Source organism: Anoplopoma fimbria, chromosome 9 (genome assembly GCF_027596085.1).
Source record: "Anoplopoma fimbria isolate UVic2021 breed Golden Eagle Sablefish chromosome 9, Afim_UVic_2022, whole genome shotgun sequence".
In the NCBI taxonomy this organism is placed as follows: Eukaryota; Metazoa; Chordata; class Actinopteri; order Perciformes; family Anoplopomatidae; genus Anoplopoma; species Anoplopoma fimbria.
Genome location: NC_072457.1, coordinates 17,224,257 through 17,249,717, shown reverse-complemented (window position 1 = coordinate 17,249,717; position 25,461 = coordinate 17,224,257). Strand labels below are relative to the sequence as shown.

Genomic DNA, 25,461 nt, shown 5'->3' with positions numbered 1-25,461 from the left:
ACAAACCCTTCAGCAGTGAAATGAATAAGAATAAAAGGTACAAATAAAATCTACTAAATAGTGTTCCCTTGTTTAGCTTCAGTGGAAATGTTTCTTGGAGGCGAGGGAACAGAGTTGAATCTCTTTAACTATGAAGTTCATCCATTCAACCTTTATATATATATATATATATATATATATATATATATATATATATATATATATATATATATATATATATATATATATATAAACATATATATAAACAGGTGAGTCAGTCAAAAACAACTATTCATTTACTGTTACAGTCTGGAACCATATCAACCCTTCCATCCACTCACCAGTGTGAGCCAACAACAATGATAAAAAATAAAATAATAATAATAATAATAATAATAATAATAAGAGGAGTTGGTCATTGGGTATAATACACCTTTGCAGAAAATTTAAATATGAATAAATAATGCAAACTGACAGTAAATACTCACTAATTAAGGGCATCTACAGGTGTTTCTTCTGACTTAGTGTCACAATCTAAATATTCCATTATCATGAATTGAGCAAAAGCAAACAAAACAAAACATGGCAGAAAGATGCAAAAATGTCTTCTATGGGTTTGGCTACTTAGCAAGTAATAGTAGTGAAACAAATGAAAGATAAAGAAAGAAAAGAAAAAACAGAAAGAAAAACAAAAAGAACTGCCTGAGCTGGTTTAACACCTCTGAAAATAACAAGAATAAAGTCACAATTTGATCATAAAAAGTAATATTATTATGAGTAAAGTCATGATTCTGAAACACCATTTTACAAGAATAAAGTGGCAACTTTACTAGTAAAAAATAGCATTTTTTAAGAATATGCCATAATATTAAGAGTAAAGTCATAATTTTGAAATGGTCCCAATATAACAAGAATAAAGTCACAACTTTTTGTGTGTATATTTTTGGTAAATTACAAATTAAGCTGTACAGCTGGACCGCGCTCAGAGGAGAGAAGACTAGTACAAAGAGTACTGTGACTTTACTTGCATGTTATGACATTTTTTCTCATAAAAGTATTAGATCATGTAAAAGAGTTAGGATTTCTTTCTTGTAAAATAATGACTTTGCTCCCAGAACATGACTTTACTTTTTAAATCTCAGATTTTGCTTTTTTAACAGTGGCCCTGATACTAAATGTTATATACAACAAAAGTAATTGTAATAACATGAATCAAAAACGCTTTGTTCATGAATTAAGAAAAAAAAATCCCTTCAATGTCACAATGGCATCACCGGAGAAAATGGCTGATTCGCACAGAAAAGACATTGAAGTAGAGCAGCGACTCGGCGTCAGGCCTGCTGTGAGACTCCTGATGGCATTCTACAATGACTCTACGTGTGACAGCTCTGCTAATCAGAGAAATGAAATCATTTCCAGTTCACCGACACAATGGCCGACTCTGAAGTAGCAAGCAACGCAGCAGTGTCCTGAGCCGGACCGGTGGAGTGAAGTATAACAAGGCCCTAACACCAAGAACCAGATTAATAGGGTTACATACAGGTAGCAGTTTAAACATGAATATAGATAACAGACTCAACGTATGTGAAGGCTTTAAGTCTGCTTCAGTCTGTCTATGAAGCATCAGGATGTCAAGTCAAGTTACATTTAAGACCTTCTCAGCTTTTCAGTGTCAGTAACAATCAACAGAGAGACAAAGAAGGATACTGAACTGTAGCTCTATCAGAATGACTGGCCTTTAAATGCTATGAGGAACTGCATTCACTGTTGAGGACATGTGATCCCTTTTACAACCTGTAGACACCCAGCTGTACATTTACACCTCACTTTAAGGCCAGACTCTACAGGCAAAAACATTGTTTTCATGCACACACAATTTTGAGATTTTGGCTATTTTTTCTTCCATCATGTCTTCTTTCATACTCGTGAAAAGTAAACATCTAAAATACACATGTTGGTGTGTATTTTACTACTTTGTCTATTTGCGTCTGTAGAGTTTTCCTAATTTCACCAAATGTGACCATCAGATAATGTCGCATTTGCATATTTAAACAAAGAATCATTTTCTACATGTCCGTAATCAGCTGGGGAACTTTCATGGTGATATAAATTAGTTCATCTTTTTACCCTATTTACTTGTTGTGTCTTCAACATGTATGTTATTGAAAAAAGGATATCCTTAAGATGAGTTTTTCTCAGACACTGATCCACTTCAGTAGCTCTTACATACACAGAACTTTGCAGTTTCATTCCTCTCTATATTCTGAGGGTTTTTCCAGAGGGGCTTGTTCATACATCATTCATAGTCTGATTTAAATATGTAACATTCTATAACTAAAAACACAGAGAAATTAGTTTTTTTTAGTTTTTTTTATGTCTGTTGATAGTATTTTCTTATTTATGAGTGATACAAAGAGATACTGTACCTAATATTCCCCCTGTAAAAACACTTGACTCTAATATGTCAACAAAATGAAACAAGGATTGTGAACCTGGCTTCATCCAGTTCTTTATGTTCTGGAAATGTAAGTAGCACATGTGTCATAAAATGATGCCTCATTCTGAACAGTGACTTTCAGAAAACTTGTAATACAAAAAATAACTGTTTTAATGTGACTAATCATCTGGGGAAAATGCATGGTGATATTTATTAGTAGAATGTTTTACCCTATTCACCTGTAGTGTCTCCTTTTACACCCACATTCTGCAGAAAATGACGTGTTCCTGCAGAATCCAGCAGTCACAGCTTGTCTGCGGCTTTGAAACGTGTTATAAATGTGTGACGTGCGCTGACATGCATCCTGTAATGGTCTGCTAGCTGTCTTCCCTCTCAGGTAAATGCTTGTTTTAGTCTCATGTACAGTATCTACAAGGTAGGTTGAACAATAATGTGGTATCTTTGCTTGGCAGCATGAAGGCGGCTGCAGAGGCCGGTTGGGGGTTTCTATTGTACATCTAGTCGTCTGGCCTCATCGCCTGTTAAGACCACAAAGCATTACTGGTGAATAACCGTGTGGACGTAACGGGCGTGTGCGTGTGTTTGATTTGAGACCACTCAGCACTGCTCTCCTTCTTCTATGTGATCCACTCATTTTTCAAACAGACATCTAAAAGGTGCAACATGTAGCATTGACACTCTTGATGGTGGGTTAGGAGACAGGGGCCAAATATGAGTTATACGTAGTAAAATTCTGGTTGTCTGGACCAGAAAAACACATGTGCTATAGAAAATTCATTTTCTATCAAAATCATTTCTAAACTTCTAACTACACTTCAAAACGCTCGACATTACAGTAGCTTACAACACATATTACTTATTAAGGGTTTCTGTATCTGCTGCTCTTCAGTTTGATTTAAATGAATTCAATATGTTAAACTGTAACACAGTGCATGGCTTTAGTGTCCACTTAAAATAGTATGATGCAAATGTATGATGTAAATCTAATATTAAGATTTAACAAACAGAACAGGCAGAAATGGTGAAATATTGGTTTGAAAAACTGTAGTCCACCAAAAAAGAAGAGACATTTGTCCTGTGAACGGAGGCCGATCGTTACCTTTACTACTGAGGACAAAAGCCAGATGTTGGTCTTTTGTCCAGGGTGAGAGGGGCTATAGACTTTGGTCACTTAAATTGGTGCTTTCTATTTTAGTAGATTACTAGTTGGAAGTTGCTAGTCAAAATGAAAGAAGGTTTTCTGAATAGCTACTGCAACAATATAAATAGATGCAACCTCTGAGGAGCCAGAGCAGCTGGGAACCACTGATGATTACATTGTGTGGGTTATAGCATGCTAACATGCTCATGTTTAACGTGTAAACCGTAGTATTTTAGAATGTAAAGGTTAACATTAAATTACAGCTAAAGCGATATCATGTCAGAGACATTTTTCCCTCTGGGCCCAGGTGCTGGATAGGCTCACTGGGCCTAGGCCTTCCTAACTCATAGCAGTAGAGTCTAGGTGAGCTATGGGATTCAGATGAAATGCTACACATAGCACCTTTTAGTACTGAGGAGGAGGTGTTCTTTCCTTCTTGGTGTTATCTGATTGTCTGTTTCATAATTCACTTGTTATCCCTTACATTCTTGTATTATTCATCTTGTTTCTTTCTGACCTCACTTCACCTCACCCATACAGACCCAATCCTCTGCATCTCATTCCAACAGTCCTTCTGTAGATGGTCTCTTTCTTCTCTCCCCCCACAGTCCGCCCCTCCTCTCGTTCTTCCATCACTCCCAGAAGATGTTGGTGATGTCAGAGTCCAGGCTGAAGATCCAGATCAATAGCGGTGCAGAGATCATGACGAACGACCAGGACACGCCCTTCAGCGACTGGCGCAGACTCGTCATCATGCACCCGGCCAATCCCGTGCTAGGCCCCATCCTCCGCAGCTCCTCTTCCTCTTCCAGGGTCTTTTTGAGAGACGGATTGCAACAATGGAAAAGGTTAGACACAGACCACTTTGTGATACAAATACCACGGCTGCACATTCAAAGGTAACTTTGGCATTGTTCACTTGGACATTATATCCTCATGTTTTGTGTCTCAGAGACTGATGAGGACAGCTGTTCTTGAGTCTGGTCCCGTATTGAGTGACAGCGTTGCAGTTACACACTGTCAATGTAACATTACGTCCAGGAAAAGTTCCTGACAGACTTAGTTTGTCTGACAACATAAAGAAAAGACCCGACAGAGGGTGGTCGTAACGTTACATTGTCGCTCACAGTTACAACTCTCTAGCTCAATACTGGAGCAGTTAAAAAACTGTTGTCCTCATTCGTCAGTGAGAGACAAAAGCATGAGAAGATAGCATGAGAGGATAGCATGAGAAGATAGCATGAGAAGATAGCATGAGAAGATAGCATGAGAAGAAAGCATGAGAAGATAGCATGAGAAGATAGGGTCCAGGTTGAATACTACAGAAATTCCCCTTTAACTGAAGCACTGTCAGGCATGTCTTCTGACCTGGACCTGGCTTCCTGGCTCAATGTAGTTGCGGGCCAGGAACTTGAGAGCCTCGTCCATCAAGATGACAGGAAGTGACATCTTCAACACCACCACCCATTGAGTCCAGGACAGAGGGCGTATCTGGAAAACCACCTGCAGACGGAGAGAACGGAGGATATTTCAGCCCTGCGTGGAGAAGAAGTGTCAGCGAACAGATAGATGACTCGTGCATGCACGCTTACCGGCAGGGGGTCGACATATAGAATGAGGAAGTGTAGAGCCATGGACAAACAGATGGCCCCCACCAGCCAGGGGTTTGACCAGGGAGGCATTTTCAGCAGTGACTGGTTCTCTGAAAGACTGGACAGCAAAAAACAAAACGTTATTTTTGCTCGGTGAATTTTCAGATTATATGTATCCTGGATCTATATGTATCCTGGATCTATATGTATCCTGGATCTACGGCCTTCAAACACCGAACCAGAACGTACAGGTGGAATTTATCACAATGACACAGGGTTGTTACATACAGGACACGAGCTTTAATGTGTGGGTGTGTTGTTTTATTCTTACCTGTTCAAGGCGTTGCACATCTCTATGGTAACCAGGACCGACAGGGCCATAGTCATTGGATAAGGAGACTCAAAGACTGAACACTGCACACCAGCAAACTCAGCGTGGCCCTCACTGCACTGCAAGTAGTGGGACTGTGGAGGAAACAAACGTGGAAATGAAATCTCCTAAACATGGCCAATATTCACAGATCTATTACAATCAGCATAGATGTCAGCCAATCAATAACAAGAAATTACAAAAGTATGTTTCAGGTGATTCTCCATCAGAGAGCACTGATTTGTTTATCTGCTTTAATGCTCAGCACTTACCTTGGTCACACTCTCTCTACAAACCACATTTCAGTGTTGGCCTCCCTCAACTGTTGTGTAGCCTTTAAAGGAATACTTTGACCCCAAAATGACCTTTTGTAATGACTCATCCCTTTTACATTGAATTCTTAAAGAAAACGTAGCTTTCTCTCAAGTGTTTGTTGGCCTCTTGACATATCATTACCTTGTTCAGTTGATTTGATATAACATCTGGCCTCCTGATGAATGCGAGTCCAGCATTCATTTTCTTTTTAGCTCTGTTTTGGTCTCCACCAACTTCTGAGAGAAATGTCTCTGTCTCTTTAGGTCCGACCTATAATGTAGTTCTTTCCATTAAACTATTCTAATAAGCGGCTGTTAATATTATCAATAACAAATATAGGCTGTTTATTGCCTTTCTTTCATTGTCTTATTTTGAATTGTTTCTATCTTCTACCTACAGTTGACAGTGTGAGATAAACATGGAGCTACACTCTTTTTGACTGTGTAATGTCATTGTGTGATGTTTTTTAATACTATTTTTATCAACATGTAATAACATGTTTATGGTCACAAGAAGGTTCAACTGCTAACCCACACTGTATTCATTCAACTACAGTATTGATGAAGGAGGTGTAGTGAGGGGAGATCCCTGCTGTGTTTACCAGCTGATAGAAGGAAAGCTTTGGTCCGTCGTGGGCTGCCATGAACCACCAGGCAGCAGCTCCGACAGTGGCAGCTCCCACATAACCTGCACCGAAGGGTGGAAAGTAGTTATTTAGTTTGTAACCTGCAGGTAAGATGCTGTGATGATGAACACGCAATCTGCAGATAGGTTTTTGTGTATGCATTCTGTTCCAGGCTCACGACTCACATCCGATGATGAGGTAGCGGCAGAACAACCAGCTGGAGATCAGAGGCTCTTTGGGGGAGCGTGGGGGGCGGGACATGATGTCCAGATCTGGAGGGTTGAAGCCCAGAGCTGTTGCTGGGAAACCGTCGGTGACTAGGTTGACCCATAGCAGCTGGACTGGGATCAGTGCTTCAGGCATGCCCAGTGCGGCCGTCAGGAAAATACTGAGGAAGAGGGAAGGACAGATGGAAGAGAAGGTAACAGTGAGAGGCCCAGATGATCCATAAACTGAATGTTGGTACACCACCTTCTCCATCCATCCACTTATATCAGCTCCTTTACTAACCAGACCACCTCTCCTATGTTGGATGAGATCAGGTATCTGATGAACTGTTTCATGTTGTTGTAAATGGCTCTGCCCTCCTCCACTGCAGCCACAATGGTGGAGAAGTTGTCATCAGCCAGGATCATCTCAGAGGCTGACTTAGCCACCGCCGTGCCGCTGCCCATAGCGATGCCGATCTCCGCCTTCTTCAATGCAGGCGCATCGTTCACCCCGTCGCCTGTCTGAGTCACGAGGGAGCGGGAGGATGGAGCAGGGCTGTTATACTGGTTATCAACGTGCCGCGATACTACTTCAGGTAAGAAAGGGGGTTCTCACCATGGCTGTGATGTCATCAAGGCTCTGCAGGTACTCCACAATACGGCTCTTGTGTGCCGGTTCCACCCGGGCGAAGCACCTCGCCGTCCTGCAGGCCTGACGCTGCAGGTGAGGGGGCAGCTCGTCAAACTCCCGCCCCGTCAGGCCCCCAATAACCCCCTCCTGCTCCTCCTCCTGCTCCGTGATGATGCCCACCCTCCGACAGATAGACAGGGCTGTCCCTTTGTTGTCACCTGGAGAGAACAACAAAAGGTTCTGAAGTGTTCTATTGGCCCACGTTTTCATTATTAGGATTTCTGACAAAGTGTACAAACTAAGTTCTTGCAGTCTCTTAAATAAACATTTGGTGTATACCCAATGAAAACAAGAAGTTGGATGAAAGATATTTTTTGTGTTTCAAAAACATATAAATAACCATCAGCATAATCTAATGAATGATAAAAGAAACACATCAAATCTATAATGTCCTGTCATGTTAAATGTGTGTGCTCGGCCCTGGTTAGTGCGACTGACATGATTGATCTGCATGCTCAGGCTGTTTATTGGGTTTCATGGCCAGTGACAGCAACAGTTGACCATTAATACCGAGAACATTTTTACGCAGGTCAGTCCATAGTTACTTTATCGCCAACAAAGGGATGCTCGTTAACCTATTGAGCTGCTCTGACAGGACGCTCCGCGGCACCGGGCCCCGTTTGAGTGTGTGTGTCTGTGTGTGTGTGTGTCCAGATGTGAGTATGGAAAACATGTCAATCCAGAATCGATGTGTCATCTGATCAGCTCTTCTGATTGGCCTCTGTAGTGACCACCAATCAAACTATTTAGAACTAAGATCAGCTGATAACGATAAATCATCTTTTCTTAAAGCAGAATAGTAAGGCTTGTGTCTTTTGCTTCACTGTGATGTACACTCCTGCTGATGTCTTGACTTTACGAGCATATGTAAAAAATAAAACGTCTTAAGTACTGAGATATATTTTGTTATTCAAATTTAGATTTCTGACACACATTTGTGACACACTTTAATACTTCCATCTTCTAATTTTAGCATACAGATTTTAGGGATACGGAGCACATCACTATAAGTAAAAAGCAGTGTTTTTGCACACATAAAGTCTACATCTAGATGTGTGGTGATACCTGTGATCATGATGACTCTGATGCCAGCCTGCCGACACATTCGGACTGCGCTAAGCACCTCTTTCCTGGGGGGGTCCAACATGCCCACACAGCCCACAAAGGTCAGGTCGGACTGTGGAGAGGAGACACTCGTTTAGTTAAAGCCACTGGTGAAGACAGACAAGAGGACCGTCTCCTGCTCCCATTCAGCAGACAAATAAAGACTCTTTATCTTAACTTCATTCTTTTGAAAGTGATATGGATACAGTGCTTTGTTTTTTAAGAACATTTCCTCATCATCATCACCTCATAGTCACCAAAGACAGCTGAGTTCTCCAGGTTGAGGGAGTGGATGTCAGGGGGCGTGTCCCTGGTTGCCATGGCGAGGCAACGCAGCATGTCTCGGCCCGATCCCCATTCCCTCACAGTGGACAGGATCTGCTCTCGAACCGCCGGGCTCAATGGCACACGAGAGGAACCGCTGACCCGGATATAATTACATCGCTCCAACACACTCTCTGGAGCGCCCTGTGAGAGACGGGGGAGGAAGAAGACATGTCTCTTTACTCCCCGAAGTAGTCAGGAATACGTCCTGAAGACCAGCTAGATTGAAAGGAAACATGGCGCTGATATGTGTAGCGTTGCCCTAAAGGAGAACTAAGATGAATACAACTGGAAAAGACTCACTCTTTCGTGTTTTATTGATGCCTCTGATACTTTTGATCGTATTAATCATAAAAAATATTGATCAAATCATATCAAAGAGGGGTTTCTAAGGGGTTTTTGGGTATGCTCACCAGACGAGTTCAGATGAGACTGCTCTGTTCACTGTGAACAATGGAGTTTTTATTTTATCTCCTGTTCTTTTTAACATTTACATGGATTATCTATCACTGCAGTTAAATGGATGTGGAACATCTCTCAATAGCCTGTATGCAGTTATTGAAGATGTGTTCATAACATGGAATGAATTTTAACATAAATATAACGCAAATAATAACTTTATTATCAGAATAAGGAAGACAGCATACTAGTATTTTTCTCTGATGTAATAGGCCATTACATAACCGATGATGTATCAGATGATAACAGTTTAGAAACTTGTACGGACAAGCAATGTGACAGCATGAGGCTGCTGCTTAAAGCTGAAGGACGCTGCGGGGCGAGCCGAATGTTTGTTAATGTGGAACTGGTGTAAAGGTGTAAAGTTGGTGGTTCATGGGTCGGGTCGAGGTGGTCGATTCGTGCATACGTTTGCATGCTGGGCGGGTGGATAGGCTCCCTCTGGCCGTGTAGCTGCCAGCTGGTTGAGCAGCGGGCATCGTGAGACACGTTAGTCAAACTTGACAGTAACAAAATAAAACACCTTGGTCAGTCTTTCCACTGTTCCAACAATTTGGTCAAAATGAACCATCGGGTTACATTTGTAAATGTGTAAACTTTACACGCTGTTATTTATTTAATATAGTCTATGTTTTCTCCCTACAGTCTCTCCCTCCCCAGGCAGATGAGGGGGTGGGGGGAGTGGGAGGGATCTTTAAAGAATTATCAAATAGTTCCCAGTGATTATTAAAATTGCGTTTTGCTTGAAATGCTTATCCCTAAAAAGCTGCATTCTGGGGCCGGGGAACACACCTTGACAAACATCTTGGCTCCAGAGGCCGACCTGGTGAGTTTATTGGATGAACAGAAGACAGACATGGACTTCCTGTCTCTGGAAAACTCCAACGTCAACTCCTTCCTCATCAGCTGCTTAATCACCTGAAAACAAGCAAAAAAGAAACTTTCACAATTCCGAGAGCTTTTTTTCGCCAGAATATACAGAAATAAAAACATACAGCTGTAGTTACTTTGAAACACAGTACAATCGCAGGATTGCAGCATAATGGAGGGAGAGGTCAGAGGGAAGGATCAATGAGTCATTAGCACCGGCACTTTAACTTTACACACACACACACACACACACACACACGCACTTACGGAGCAGCACGCTGTAGCTCTCTCAGCAGGGCTCAGTCCTATCAGGTCAGTGTCGAACACATTCATTTTCTCCACCAGACAGCAGAGAGCAGTCTCCGTTGCCTCCCCGACCTTCTCAAACACACCCTTTGCCTGGAAAACACACACAACACACACACACACACACACACACACACACACACACACACACACACACACACACACACACACACACACACACACACACACACACACACACACACACACACACACACACACACACACACACACACACACACACAGAGAGAAGGAACAGAGGTTAAAGTATGCTGCTGACGGTATTTGTTGTAACACACATTCAGTCGTGAACGTTCCAGCACCATATAGGGTAATCTATGTCTTACCTCATTGTAGTCCAGTGATGAGTCATTGCACAGTGCACAGATGGAGGCCATCTCCACCAGGCCCTCATACCGACTGGACTTCACCACTGAGCCATCCTTATAACTGCAAACACAGAAGGACCGGCCACGACAGAAGACATAGGATCAAAGAGGGAATGGTGAAGGCAATGTATACAAATATTAAGAAAAATGAAGGAGAGATAAATTGTGGGCTCTCATAAACCATATCCATCCATAAAACAGTCAGGGGTTAAGGGTTAAAGGTTAAAGACACTCACACTTCCCCTTCAGGGGCGTAAGTAGATCCAGTCACTGCGAAATCGCTCAGGCTGCAACGCTCCCCTGACACACTGTCTACCACAAACATCTGAAAAAACACACACACACACACACACACACACACACACACACACACACACACACACACACACACACACACACACACACACACACACACACACACACACACACACACACACACACACACACACAATGCAAAAGATAGACAATGCAGTAGTCGATTAGTTCAATCATATTAGAAGATCAAAACTGAGGTTAGGTCAACATTCCAACAGGTTATTAAATCAAAGCGGACACTTCCTCCTGGAAGACTTCCTGTGATCAGTAAGAACATTGTAAAATGTCTGCACCAGGGTTTGTGCAGGTTTCAAAAAGTTCAGTCTTAGTTCTTTTAAGACCACATAGAATGAAATGTAATACCCGTTTGTGTTCGGCGGTCATACAGGCAAACGTATGAAGGATGTTTCAACGATACAATAGCAACAGCAGTGAAGATACACAGAAACCCTGTTTACCTTATTGTTTAACACCAATGCTACTTTTCACCTCAGATTTATTTAAGAGGGAAAAGTTCTCGAATAGAAGTTTCTTTTTTTAAATAGCAGCTGTGTCCAGCAAATAAAGACAACAGACATTGAAGGGGTTGGTGACATGTTGACCAGTGCAACAGCAGAGTCTGTCATCCTCTGCAGCTTCTCTTTTTAACATTATCTTAGTTTTACTTGAGCATTTATTTCCTGTTGCTTCTAGTTGGCTGATTTATCATTTGATGTGAAGATGCTGTCGATGAAACCCGACGATTCCTGCAAATAGTTCACGTTAAAAGTAAACCAGCTGCTGTCGGCTCTCAATGTTAAACTTTCTAGTAATATCATCCTCCTTAATGTTTGCTTTTACCCTGCCTGTATTAGCTACCCGCCTTTATTTGACTGATGAACTCTGCTATAACTGTAATACTGGCTTTTATAAGATCTATCGATAGTTAAACAGGATGTAAGTGAGCTTAACCCTTTGTTAATCCAATGTTAGTATAACAAGCCACTAGATGTTCAAACTCCTTTTTAGGGGTTTCCAAGTTGCCTGCTATTTTAAGGTCCCGTCATCATCAGTATGATGTAATCAGTAACACTGTGTCTTATCAATCATATGAGAGCTAAATGAGGCTGACTGGCCCACGTAGTGATGTTGATACAAGGTGGCTGTATCAGTGTGATGCAACATTCCTTCTTCCATCTTACCCTGCAGACTGACATCTGGTTGGTGGTCAGTGTTCCTGTCTTGTCAGAGCAGATAACAGATGTGCAACCCAGCGTCTCCACTGATGGCAGGCTGCGGACGATGGCGTTCTTCCTCGCCATCCTCCTGGTGCCCAGAGCCAGGCAGGTAGTGATGACTGCCGGGAGGCCTGTGAGGAAACGCAACAGGGGGAATGGTGGTGATGAGAAAGCTTTTTAATTCAGAAAAAACATGCAGTTTAAATAGCTGTGCAGTTAAGGGAGCGTTTCAACATTGTATCGTTGGTGCTTTGAGAATCACACACTTTCTTAATTAGCAGTAAAAGCTGCGCAATCCATTTTGTGAAATTGCCTCTCTGTGTCTTTAAAAATGCACTTGCAGTTTTTGTAAAAACAAAAGAATGGCACAGGTTCCAGAAGTGACTTTTCTGCCTGGATAAACAGATAAGATGTTTGACCTTCTGGTATGGCAGCTACAGCCAGCGCAACAGCGATCTTGAAATAGTAAACAGCTCCTCTCAGCCAGCTGCCTCCATGGACCGGGTCATTGAAGTGCCCCACATTAATGGCCCACACTGCCACACAGATCACACTGATGACCTGCAGGTTAAAACAAGACAAGTGTAAGGTTGTAACACAGACGATAAAGTTTGAGTCCAAAGTGACCATAAAAACACACGGGCCCTCGCCTTAGACAGCTGTTCTCCAAACTGGTCTAGTTTCTGTTGTAGTGGGGTCCTTTCAGGTTCAGTGGCGGCCATCTCATCTCGGATCTTCCCAATCTCTGTCTGCACCCCTGTTGCCACGACAACCCCGATGGCACGGCCCGCTGCAATGTTGGTGCCCTGGAACAAGGTTGTGAACTTTATTGTGAAACTCGTTTCAATCCTAACAAACATTGAGACATAGTCACACACAGTCTTGTAGTTCAGCAGTGTGACTATCATCTGTTCCTATTTTATATGCTGCCAAACGTGATAAATAAGTGGACTGATTGATGACTTTCCCTTCCAGAATAGCAGATTTCCTTCACATCATGGTCTGACGTCACACTCAGTCCAGCATCACCCAGAGAACCACAGCAACAAAGACAACCTGCAGATCTGCAGCCTGTCAGAGTGGTGCTGCTAAATAAAACATCACTGGCTGCTGTTCTTTGACCACAGACCACCTGGTGACTCAGCCGTTTCTCTCGCACACACGCACACACACGCACACACACACACGCACACGCACACACACACACACACACACACACACACACACACACTGCGTTGTCCCTCTCAGGCCATGTCATACTTTTATTTGACATTTTTAATATCTAGTAAATCTTAAACAATAAACTAATAAGCAAGGCGGTGACTATGCTGGACACGTTATCAGTAATGTGGTGACTTTTTGGGTCTGAAGTGTTTAAGAAGAGCTCTGAGTAGAAAAAAACAGGAAGGGTTGTCCATTATTATCCATAACAGTTAACTGCCATTGATACTTTAACCAATCAAAAACATATTACAATAACATATAAGTTATTTCTGTTACACAACAGTTTGTGTTCAAGGATATAACATGAGACGCTACCTTTGCTAAATCAATACATCAATCATCAATACATGATAAAAGAGGCTCTGATGGGTCCTAGTAACCAGGTGTCTCCTTCCAACCAGCCTGATGTGTGTAGAGGTCTGTTAGGTTATACTGGTGATTTAATGAAGGTGAACACAGTGAACGCCACTGTGCTCTGACCTGCAGCCTTCAGCTGCTGAAGGGAATTCCTGAACTGAAGGAGCTTTTCATACATTTCCTGCATTTGCCACAATATTTAATTGAAATAAATTATTGACATTTTAAGCATTAATCTGTTGTTTCAGCATGTCTGCAGCAAGTTCTAAGTAGCACTGATTTAATGTCTTTATATTTGGGACAAATCTCTACAAAGCATTCTATAAGCCTCTCTATAAGCGTGTGCGCTCCATCATTGTGGTTGTTTTCAAGGTGCCAAATAATCCAGCATCTTTTGAGAGATTTTTCTTTTTTTCCTCATGCTAATGCTAAACTAGCATTTTGAGCAGAAGCAGCTGCAGAAAGCAGGACCCAAATTACACATGCTTCCAAAGAAATCACCGCACTGATGAACTGAACAAGTGACACTGTCCTGCTCTTAGGGCAATACCGGTTGGAAGAAGTTATTAATTATTAAAAGATGACCGATTTCTAAGGCGGCCAAATATCAGTTAAAGAAATTGCTTAAAATTTGCATCCAAACTCTGAGCAGATCACTGCAGCTTTTTTTTCTCTTAGAGCTGCAGATTGAGCTTTTTAGGTGTTCAGTGATCGGCTGAGATAAGTATTTATGTAGAGATGTAAGGTATACATTGTACTTTAAGGATAACAAATCCCATCAAAGACCAATGAAATTTGTGCATTTGTTGGGGGACTATTTTCAGCGGTGGATAAATCAACATTTGGTGTGGTTTCATGGTAAGTGTGGTTTCATGGTAATGAAGGTACATATCACCAAGAGCAACAGTGTGGCTCATTGATATTGACAAATATATAGAATATCACTCCTTTTGTCCTTCAAGTATAAATACTTAAACACTAGGCAGTCCCATGTCTGTCTTTCTCCTGGTTTGAAGTTAATTGTGTGTGAATTGGGAAAAGACATATAAAGCTGTTGAGACTCACAGAGAAGAGCATGTTCTTCTTGTCCTGGTTGACGGCTCGGGGATCCGGTACAGGGTCTGTGTGTTTGAGCACCGATACAGACTCCCCTGTCAGAATGGACTGGTCTACCCTCAGAGTGGTGGAACAGATGGAGGTCAGCCTGATGTCAGCTGGGACCTTATCACCAACTGCAGGGTGTGGGGAACAGAAACAGAAAAACAAATCTTAATTTCCCTTTTGCATTTAGTTACATAGGGAAAATGGGGTCTTTGTTTTCAGTCCTGTCTTTAAACTTTTTTTCCCTGACTTAAATAAGTCACAAAAAGTGAGTCTTTACAAATGGTAGCATGACAAACTCTACAGTTAGACAGCATCTGATACTTTTATGTGATGTAGATAATGAAGCATAAAGCTGACTGGCTTCCCTCAGCCATACAAAATGTCCCAGACTTCAGACAATGTGGCTTAAACTAGCAAAGCACGTCACTGCCCTCCTTCCTGTCAGAGCTGCAGGTTGTGCAACCAAGGTTGTTTCTCCTCCAAATGCTGCAGTTTCTCGAGCAAACAAGAGCATGGCCTTCTTAACTAGAGCTGCTGTTTGCCTAAACCAGCTGAAATGACCAGTGTGGTTGGTGAACTAAAAGCTTTAAAATCCTCCTAGCAGGACATGCTCTGCAATCACTGCTCACAACACATTGTGTCCGCCACATATCATGGTATTGTACGGTATCTTCATTATAAGCTGAAGTGCCTAAACATGACATTAAGCTTACTTATTGCCTGTTGATGAATAAATAAAATCAATATTTGGACAATTGGACAGATGTTATCATGTTATTTTGTTATAGTCATCTATGGTGGTGATTTACATAAAAACACAATTCAAATGATTAGGAAATAAAAGTTAGTATTTTCATTGATGGAAAAATAAGTAGTAGTAGCATTAGTAGTTTTAATGATGTATTATAAGCTGGTTTAGAGCTAGTTTTAGAAAGTTAAACAGGTCATAATTCTCTAACGTATACTGCTGTGAAACATCTCCATCCAACAACTGGATTTATTGAAGTTTCTCACCAAAACCAAAAAGCATTTTATAAGATTACATTTGAACACATCAAAGTAACGTTTTGAGGATTTGAACAGATTTGTTGTTTCCAATATGGCACTATCGGGTATTGGGAACTAGAAAATATTATTGCGGCTCCCCCGATCGCATATTTTTACTGAATATTGGCCCCTAATAGTGATCACATTTATTTATCGCTTGCCAAATCGCCACAGAGTTTACTTGTCCCAAGTAGGCGGTTAAGCGTTAAAGTGGAGCCCTGGTCTGAATTCTCTGGTTGCAAAAAAAAGTCTGGTTGTGTAGAAGTCTATGAGAAAATGACTCTACTTCTCTCTTGATTTATTCCCTCAGTAAACATTGTAAACATGAGTTTATGGTCTCAATCTCTAGTTTCAAGTCTTCTTCAATACAGCATGATGTTCATTTAGTAAATGATGCTCCATTTAGAGTCAAACAGACCATAAAGCAGGGTATGCTTTAGGGGCGGGGCTACAGGTTGCTGCCAATGCGTTGTCCCGTCTGGGAGTTCTTCTTCTTGTACACAGTCTATTGTATATTCCATAACACTTATGTGTAGGAAAGGTTTTCACTTCTTAAATGTTTTTGCAAAAGAAATGTGTCCAAGAAACCCTGCAGAACTGTTTACATGATGAAAATATTGTTATCAAATGTCTGCAGAATGAAGGTTCTGATATACAAAACGCCCTTTCTCAGCTGGACTGTTATGAGCTACTCCAACAATTTGTTTTTTCTATGTTAATGAGTTCTATGGCTCCTGAGGCTGACCTCAATGGCCTATCTGTTATGTATGTGTGTAAACATAAATTATTGTCAAATGAATTAGAAATGGCTGAATGGTGGAACAGCAAATATCAGTAAAATGTATTCATATTCTGCAAGTCATATCACAGGTACAGAAATGTGCGGTTAATTCATGAGTACATGGACATGTGAGAGCATGAAAAAGGTATTTTCTCAATAAGATGTTAACTAAAGGACATGAGCCAATGTGTAACAGAAGTGAAATGAAAATGTTTCAGAATCATGTGCTCATGACATTTGGAAACATGTCTGCATCGTGCATAGATTACGACCGATTGCTACACATGAAAGGTTAACATTCTTTCTCTTGGAAGAGCACAGCCTTTCATAAACTGTTTACAAGTGTTTACATATGCGAGTGAGTCAGAGGAAGCCGGAGAGAGAACTGATGGGAGAAATCTAAGCCTTTTACTTTCCTTCAACAGAGGCTAGTTAGAGAAAATTTGACACTTATAACGAGATCTATCGTAGAACTACAACCAAATGTTGGAGAGAACACTGAAACATTTTACCAGAGCAGAAATATTATCAAATAAAATCAATTTCAATTGTAAACCACTTAATGTAAAAGACGTTCTTGAAAAAACATAATCGAGGTCTAATTTACGGACTAAATTAAAAGCCCTTTAAGTATTCATCATGAGTTGATTGAAAATGATTTGACTATGAATAGATAGATAAAAATCAGCCAAATGCGACTCAACATTTCAATTGGAGGGTTGAAACAGACAGTGTCAACCTCTGTGTCTGAAAAGTGAAGCCAATGCTTCATGTGTTAAAGCTGCATTCTCTCTCCTGTCCATCAGGGGGCGACTCCTCTGGATGTATAGAAGTCTATGAGAAAATGACTCTACTTCTCTCTTGATTTATTCCCTCAGTAAACATTGTAAACATGAGTTTATGGTCTCAATCTCTAGTTTCAAGTCTTCTTCAATACAGCATGATGTTCATTTAGTAAATGATGCTCCATTTAGAGTCAAACAGACCATAAAGCAGGGGATGCTTTATGGTCTGTGCGGGGCTATCTTGTGAGTGACAGGTTGCTACCACTGCGTTGTCCGGTCTGGGAGTTGTCTCTGTGTTTGTCTTACAACTTTAAGTGATGTCACTGGGACTACATCCACGTCTGATAAAACTTCATTGACAAACATGAAAATGATTTCGTTGTGATTCTTGCAGGGATCTGTACCAAACCAAGACGTTTCCTTCAGTCTGTATAATATGTGTGGGCCCCTGACATCATTGTGTTTAATGTCGTCATATTTAACATCCAGAGCATTAATATAGCAGCAAATATATCTGCTAAGTAAAGATATAGAGAAAGAATGTTTACGCCCCTCTGTGTGTGTCGTTGTTATCAGAGCTTCCTTTGCTTTGCATGCAGGCGATACAGCTGATAACGCTGTGCTGGAAGCTTAGCCACCCTGAGGTCCTCTCAGGTAAACACTGACGCTGTCAGAACTTTCAGCATCATTAGTTATGAGTCATTTTTGGGGGATTTTGTTTCGTCTAGTTTATGTCAACAATAGCTCAAATGCTTAGTTGACAAAGTTTTAGTCAACTTAAGTCTTTACTTTTAGTCAAAATGTTTTCTCTTAATGTAGTCCTAGTCCTGTGTCCATTATCCTTTTTTTAGTCCGCATTGGACATTTCAGTTAGTGGAGCCAAAACCAATCATTTTGGTCAAACTTATTTCACATAAAATGTTATCTTGTCATGATCTGATGAAGAACACAGGTTGAGTGATTAAGAATGAGGTCCTCCTGACTGTGCTCATCAGTGATGCCCGGGTCAGTTCTGTCTTTTTCGATGTCCTCACAGTTAGTGTTTAATGACTTAGGTGCCGACTCGTCATCGACGTACATATTTAGCCATTAAGTCATTACTTTCATTAATGAAATTAACACTGCACAACACCAGACCAATTTGATTTGCTGGTACAAACCGAAAGGTTAGACTGTTTGAATGTGCTGTTCTGCAGAGAACCCTTTAAGCTGACAAGAAAAAATGATAATAATGGTGGACACGGTGTACTCAAAATCAGCCCAAATTACTAACACAAACTACTAGCAGCTTCATTCCAAAAATGTGCGTCTCTACCCAGAAAGTTATATCAATCGCTCCATTATGATTGGGCAAAAACATTAGAAAAAGAATAGAACTGTGAGTCACATTAAACACAGCCTCCGGCTCTGATGTGTGTCACTGAGTTCCCATGCTCTGGAAGTCAAATACTCTTACTACAGACAGGAGGACACTGGATCACACACACACACGCACGCACGCACGCACGCACGCACGCACGCACGCACGCACGCACGCACGCACGCACGCACGCACACACACACGTCGTCAGTGCGGAACTTCTTCAGCGTGGGTGAAGAAGACATAGAGCTCGCAGTTTGTAACAACTGCAGGTCCAAAATAAGCAAAGGAGGAGCAACCTTCAAAACGAAGGCTTTGAAGGTCCTGTAACTAAATGTAGTTTTTTTTAATAGTCAATGTTTTATTATTATTATGAACATACAATTGAATTTCAATTTCCAATGAAAGATAATTTACCAATAAAAGTTGTGTATTCTGTCAATTATAGTTCTTAGAAATAAAGAAAATCTGCAAAAATTGCAATCAGTGAAAACTAACACTGGCTGTCACCTTGAAAATCTACATGAACTCTAAAACAGCGAGTGGATGAAATGTCACAAATATCATAACGTGCTTTACTTCAGCATTCATGAATCCATACTAGAAAACCTTCTCCGATTGCTGCTGTGAGATGAACTCCAATCAAATATTTTCCATGACGGCTCTGTGTGCCTCTCACTGAGTTTCCATGACGACAACAGCCAGAGGAGAGGGCAGAGATTAAGATGTTTGCCAGGAATGACTAAACAAAGACGCCGCCGTGCTTTTTCAACCATGTGTGAACAACAACGCAGTTTAAATGCATCGTCTTTCCAAGCTCATTGCAGCAGCGCAGACTCACTGTATATTAAGAGGGTGTAAAACATGTTGGGGTTTGAACTTTTCCATTACTGATAGCTCCTGTTCATATGCCTGATTTTTCCCTTCTGACCATCTATCTGCCGAATCCAAAACTTCTTTTTATTATTATAATAATAATAATAATTAAGCCTTTATTAGTCCCACAATGGGGAAATTACAATTCTCTGCATTTGATCATCCCGGAGGAGCAGTGGGCTGCTAAGAAGCACCCGGGGGTTAGGTGTCTCGCTCAAGGACCCCTCGGCATGTTGACTGAAGAGGGGTTCAAACCACCAACCTTGTGGTTACGGGAAAAGCGCTCTACCTCGTGTGCCACAGCCGCCCACCTGGATTTTCACTGGATAACACAGCTGCACAGTGTACACTCACTCATAAAGTACATGCATCTGTCACTCCCTGTGGTGTTATTTGTCTACTTACCAGCCACCTCCACAATGTCTCCAGGAACGATGTCTCGGGCTCTGACTCTCTGGACGCTCTTCTTGTCCTGTCGGTACACCTTGCCCATCTCTGGCTCGTACTCCTTCAGAGCCTCAATGGCATTCTCTGCGTTACGCTCCTGTAGGACACGGCCACATGGAAAGGTTCTATCAGTTTTATTTCAATTGATTGGAATAAACATTTCCTGCACTGTTGTCCTCGTGGAAGGAGTGACAGGAGGCAACAGGTGTTACAGAACGTGAGACAGTTTCTCTTTGAGACATGGACATTTTCAGCAGTGATTTAAAAAGTGGTACACAGACCAGTTATTTCTGTTTGATTCGCACTGTTCATGTGAGCATTTAGATGTTAGAATGGACATTACATTACATTACAGTCATTTAGCAGACGCTTTTATCGAAAGCGACTTACAATCAGTAGCTCAAAGCTTATATTACAATATTAGGCAATATTACAATAATAGGCAATATTAGGCAAGAAAGGTTCAAGAAAAGGTTGAACAAAAACTGAACATTAGAACAATCATGAAGAGAGGACCTAGTGCAGGTCTGATGTCTTAAACAGGCCCTATTATGCTATTTTTCGGGTGCATATTTTTATCTCACATGTTTATCTTACAACATGTTTATATGCGTTAATGCTCATAATCTCAGGAGCTTCTGAGGGGGAGGGTAACTGCTTTTAGGGGTGGACTTCAGGTTTTACACTCTACGGACCTTTTACATGTAATAAAATATATATAACACACTAAAGGAGAGGGAAAAGTGGAAAAGCATAATAGGGCCTATTTAAGACCTTACACATTGGAGGCATGAGATCTAAACAATATCAAAAGGCAAAATACTCGCTTCAAAACTATTTATACCAGCAACTATGAAAATTTGAGACAGTTGCAGCACTTTTACAAAAATAAATTTAAACCACCTACCAAGATCCTTTGACCTAAAGCAGCGTCTGTTGGTGATTGGTTGTGTTTATTCACTGTGAGAAAGCTCAGAAAAATCTACCTTGTTCCAAAAAAAAGACGTCGCTTTTTTTGTTACCATGTAATATTTGCGTTCTGTGTGAAAGAACTCGTGACAAAAACAACAGTTTGAGAAAATATCTGACCTGCGAATGAATCTCCTGCAGCGGACTGATTTCATTTTCTAAAGAATTTGTAAAGCATTTTAAAGGGGCTCTAATATCGTCAATCTACAAAAGTTGCGCCACATTGTTTACCTGCCATACTCCCACAATAGCATTTGCGATGAGGATGAGGAGGATGACGAAGGGCTCAACAAAGGCTGTGATTGTCCCCTCCCCTTCTTCGAACCAAGCCAGTGTCTACGAGACGGAAGACAAGACAAAGATTTTTTTTTCATATGTGTGCGTATATAGCAGGGTTAAACTAATGGATCCGTTTACACAACCACACAGTCCATTCAAACACTGTGAGTGTGTGTGTGTGTGTGTGTGTGTGTGTGTGTGTGTGTGTGTGTGTGTGTGTGTGTGTGTGTGTGTGTGTTTGTTTGCTCGTGCACAAAGTTGTGTTTCCTTACAAAGGAGATGCATGCAGCCAGCAGCAGGATTCGAACCAACAGATCCTCAAACTGTTCCAGGACCAGCTCCCAAAGTGACTTCCCTGCATGAGGACACCAAGGAGCACAATGAGCAGCGAAAAGAAAGAAAGACACAAAGACACACTTTAATGCGGATGAGATACTGATGACCACGGAAGAAACGCAAAGACACAAGAGGAACAGAATAGAATGTAATATAACCGATAGGTAGATAGCTCACCTTCTTCAGCTGGCAATTCTGTGAGGAAAGAAAGAGGTAAAGGTAGATGGAAAGGAGGGAGGAAGGAGAAAAGGAAAAACAATTACATCATCGTCACCACTGCTACTTTGTTTAATAAATTAAAGTGCAGGGGTAGCGAGCAGTTACTGTACATCTCTTTTGTCAAGAACTTGCAGCATATGGTTTTTTGCAGCAGCAGCAGCAGGACTTGGTTCATATTGTGCTTGCTGATACTGAACATGCAACGTTTAACATGACAGTAGTTTACTGGTGTGCCCACATATTACAAAACATTTGATTTAAATGAATCCAATACTTTAAGACAGTAATACAGTGTATGGCCTAGGTTCCCATTTAAAATATACAATGTTGTGTAGAAATTTGTAAATAAGTAAAGTTAAAGCAGGAAAAAAATTGCCAAATATTGGTTTCTGATCATGGCCTGAGGGCCCACTTAAAGATTACGATGCAAATCCAAATGTTATATGTAAATCTGTCTAATATTAAGACGTAACAAACAAAACAGGCAGAAATGGTAAAATATTGGTTTCTGTGCCAAAAGGTTAAAACAGAGATAATTTCAGTCCATTTAGTCCAAAACGAATATTTAACTAGGATGTGCAATGTACAGTAAATGTAATTTATTAAAAAGCTGCTCAAGCCATAATCTAATTATTTGAAAAAATCACAGTGATTTGGCAGTTTGGCCACCCCAGATATAATGGATGTAATGCAGCATGACAGCACTGTCCAGTTAATGTGTATCCATATACACATTAAGTGAACATGTCATCAATACAATGGTAGCATATGAGAAGCCTTTAACGTAAATGTAGTCTAATGTTGTATGAATATGCATTTCATTATGATAATGGTTATCATTGTGTGAGCTGCAGTAGTGGTAATACTTTTAGTAACTTCATCATCATAATCATAACAGTGTCATCTGATAAACAAAAGATGGATGAAATCCGCTGCACAGTTTACCTCTAATAAGACTACAGTGAATAGTGGATTTCTTTTGAAGAAATGTAATAAGTGTTTATTGAAAAAACAAAGTACCGTTGGGTCCCCATCTCTCCCTGGTCTTCTTCAGCTGCTCACAGCTCAGACCTGTAGACTCATTCACACTGAAGAAGCCCAAAACCTCCTCCACCGTCTTAGTATGAGCATTATCCATCACTGTGGAGGCAGGAGGAGACAGAACACAAGGCAATATCAAGATCAGCAATACGCTTCTTCAATACCATTCAAACCCCTATTTTCATAATTTACAGAGGCCGTTATGAAACTGTAAGGAAGGCACTTTGTGTCTATAATCATTCAGGAAGGAAATATGGGTTTAATAAGGCCGACACCTATATTAAAGGTTAAAAATGTAAACAGCAAATCTATTCAACATTTGATTTAGTAACCAAATCTGACACGCCACATCAGTAGCATCTTTTAATTCCGATTTTTAAAACCTTCTAAAACAGGAAAGCGATTATTATTTATAACCCCTACCTGGCTATTTATATATGTTTTAACTTTATTTTATCCTTTGGTGTTTTAGTTTCCTCTGCTCCCTCTGTTGTTTGTGTTTTATTCTGTTGTCATTGTATTGCTGTCTCTGGATTTCAGCGGGTGTTTTTTTTTTCTTCTGGAAAGCACTTTGTAATCTTAGTAAGAAAAGTGCTTTATAAACGAAGGTTCGTGTTATCATCATTTTATGCAATATTTTTTTGAAAACTCAGCGATTTCCTCGGTCCAATGTTCTTATTTGTCCCCTTTTTCACATCAGATATAGAGCACACTGACTGGAACTGATCTGGTTTTCAACAGCAGGGCTCGTGAACGGTACCCTGCTTCTTGAACGTGTAATAATGACACACTGTTGCAGCATCAGTTGGCTGGGGAGTCAAATGTACCGTACAGCCAAGCAACCACACACAGTGGAGCCCGCAGAGACCAACCGGCCCAAGAGACATGAATCATTCTCCACACGGCCTCTGAACAACACCTCCACTGTGTGCCATCCAATCACACAACACCTACGTCTGTGCTGTTAGGACACTCGGTCTGTGACTTATTACATCCTCCAGACCAGTTATCAGTTATTATTATTGATTATTCTACAACGTCCCACTCTGTTGCCCACTGACACTTCAGAAGCTGCAGCAGTGGACGTTGGTGGACGTCTCATGCACCCAGGGGCCGAGGTCCCATCCCTGTGGAGGTGATGCTGCTCGTGATCACGTGGTCTCTCATTCACCAGGTGACGGACCAATCTCTGCCTCCGCATTCAGCACGTGACGCGGCCGGGCCCTGCGTGCTGCACAGGTGTCTGACGTCACACTCGGGACTGGTTATCGACGACACGAGAGCGATGACGACACTTCCGGTCGTCCGCTTAACGTCGGACATATGGAGGAGCACGTGACCCCCCCCCCCCCTCGATGACGTCACGGAGACGCTGCTGAGGAGGACGCGTGATTAACGGGAACACGGTCACAGCACGAGACGTATAAGGGGAGGGGAGAGAGCACCAGACGGCCGTGCGGGGCCGTGCTAGTCCTCCAGATGGACGGGTCTCTTACCGGGCGTCCCGTCGGTCGACGGAGAGAAACGGAGAGTGAAGACGAGCCGCTACCGCCTCATGTCCGTGAGAGCCGCAGAGTCGCTCCCGGTAACCGATACCCCGTCACAGCCTCACAGCGCTGCGTCCGGCTGCAGCTTCACAGTAAAGGCCGTGTTCACGCCAACAACCACAGCTGTGGGACTTTTATTCTGAATAGAAGCGGCTGGCTGCTCTCTCTCCGCCGTCAGTGCGTCTGGCTTGACGCGATGACCGTGATTAACGGTGTTTGCCAGTGCAGAGCAGCGACGGGGATAAGCGTAGACCAATGGGAGGCCCGGGATCCGATCAAGCCCCGCCCACTGCTCTCTGGCCTCTCGGCAGCGTCAGCTCTCGACCAATCAGCGGGCGGTGCGTCTGCGGTCGCTCAACTGATCGACATGGGAGCCAATCAGCTTGCGTGTTTGGCGACAACGCGGAACACCGCACAGCTTCCCGAGAGGAGCGCTTTAAAGACCAGCATTAATTAAACACGCGCCTTTCGTCCGCGGGCCAGTGACGTGTGTTCTTCATTACAGAAAGAAAACGTCCTAAATGCACATCCAGGGCTCATTTACTACTTTATTACTTTATACTAGTTTATTTATTTTTTTACCAAAAGTAATCGTTAGTAATGCCTCATTTGCGTATTTAAACATAACATTTCAGAAAAATTGTCATACAAAAAAAAATGTTATCTTAATGTAAGTAAATAACTAGTGAAGTTACATGTTGATATCTAAAAACCATTTACCTGAAATG

At 41.6% G+C, this 25,461-nt stretch overlaps 1 protein-coding gene across 1 annotated transcript; it reads right to left on the bottom strand.

Annotated features, from left to right (window-relative positions):
• Positions 1 to 201: 201 nt before the first annotated feature.
• si:dkey-28b4.8 (sarcoplasmic/endoplasmic reticulum calcium ATPase 2) lies at positions 202 to 24,932 on the bottom strand. The gene is made up of 24 exons (XM_054603622.1): positions 24,683 to 24,932; positions 23,166 to 23,285; positions 22,104 to 22,121; positions 21,863 to 21,945; positions 21,543 to 21,647; positions 20,301 to 20,439; positions 15,008 to 15,174; positions 13,012 to 13,167; positions 12,781 to 12,922; positions 12,326 to 12,492; positions 11,066 to 11,154; positions 10,788 to 10,890; positions 10,405 to 10,536; positions 10,060 to 10,185; positions 8,731 to 8,952; positions 8,446 to 8,557; positions 7,306 to 7,538; positions 6,991 to 7,211; positions 6,666 to 6,868; positions 6,457 to 6,542; positions 5,502 to 5,635; positions 5,171 to 5,288; positions 4,947 to 5,081; positions 202 to 4,393 (listed from the first exon to the last, which is right to left on the bottom strand). Exons 2-24 carry the CDS (start codon positions 23,281 to 23,283, stop codon positions 4,211 to 4,213), a joined length of 3,192 nt encoding a protein of 1,063 aa, XP_054459597.1. The 5' UTR covers positions 23,284 to 23,285; positions 24,683 to 24,932; the 3' UTR covers positions 202 to 4,210.
• Between the last annotated feature and the right edge of the window lie 529 nt (positions 24,933 to 25,461).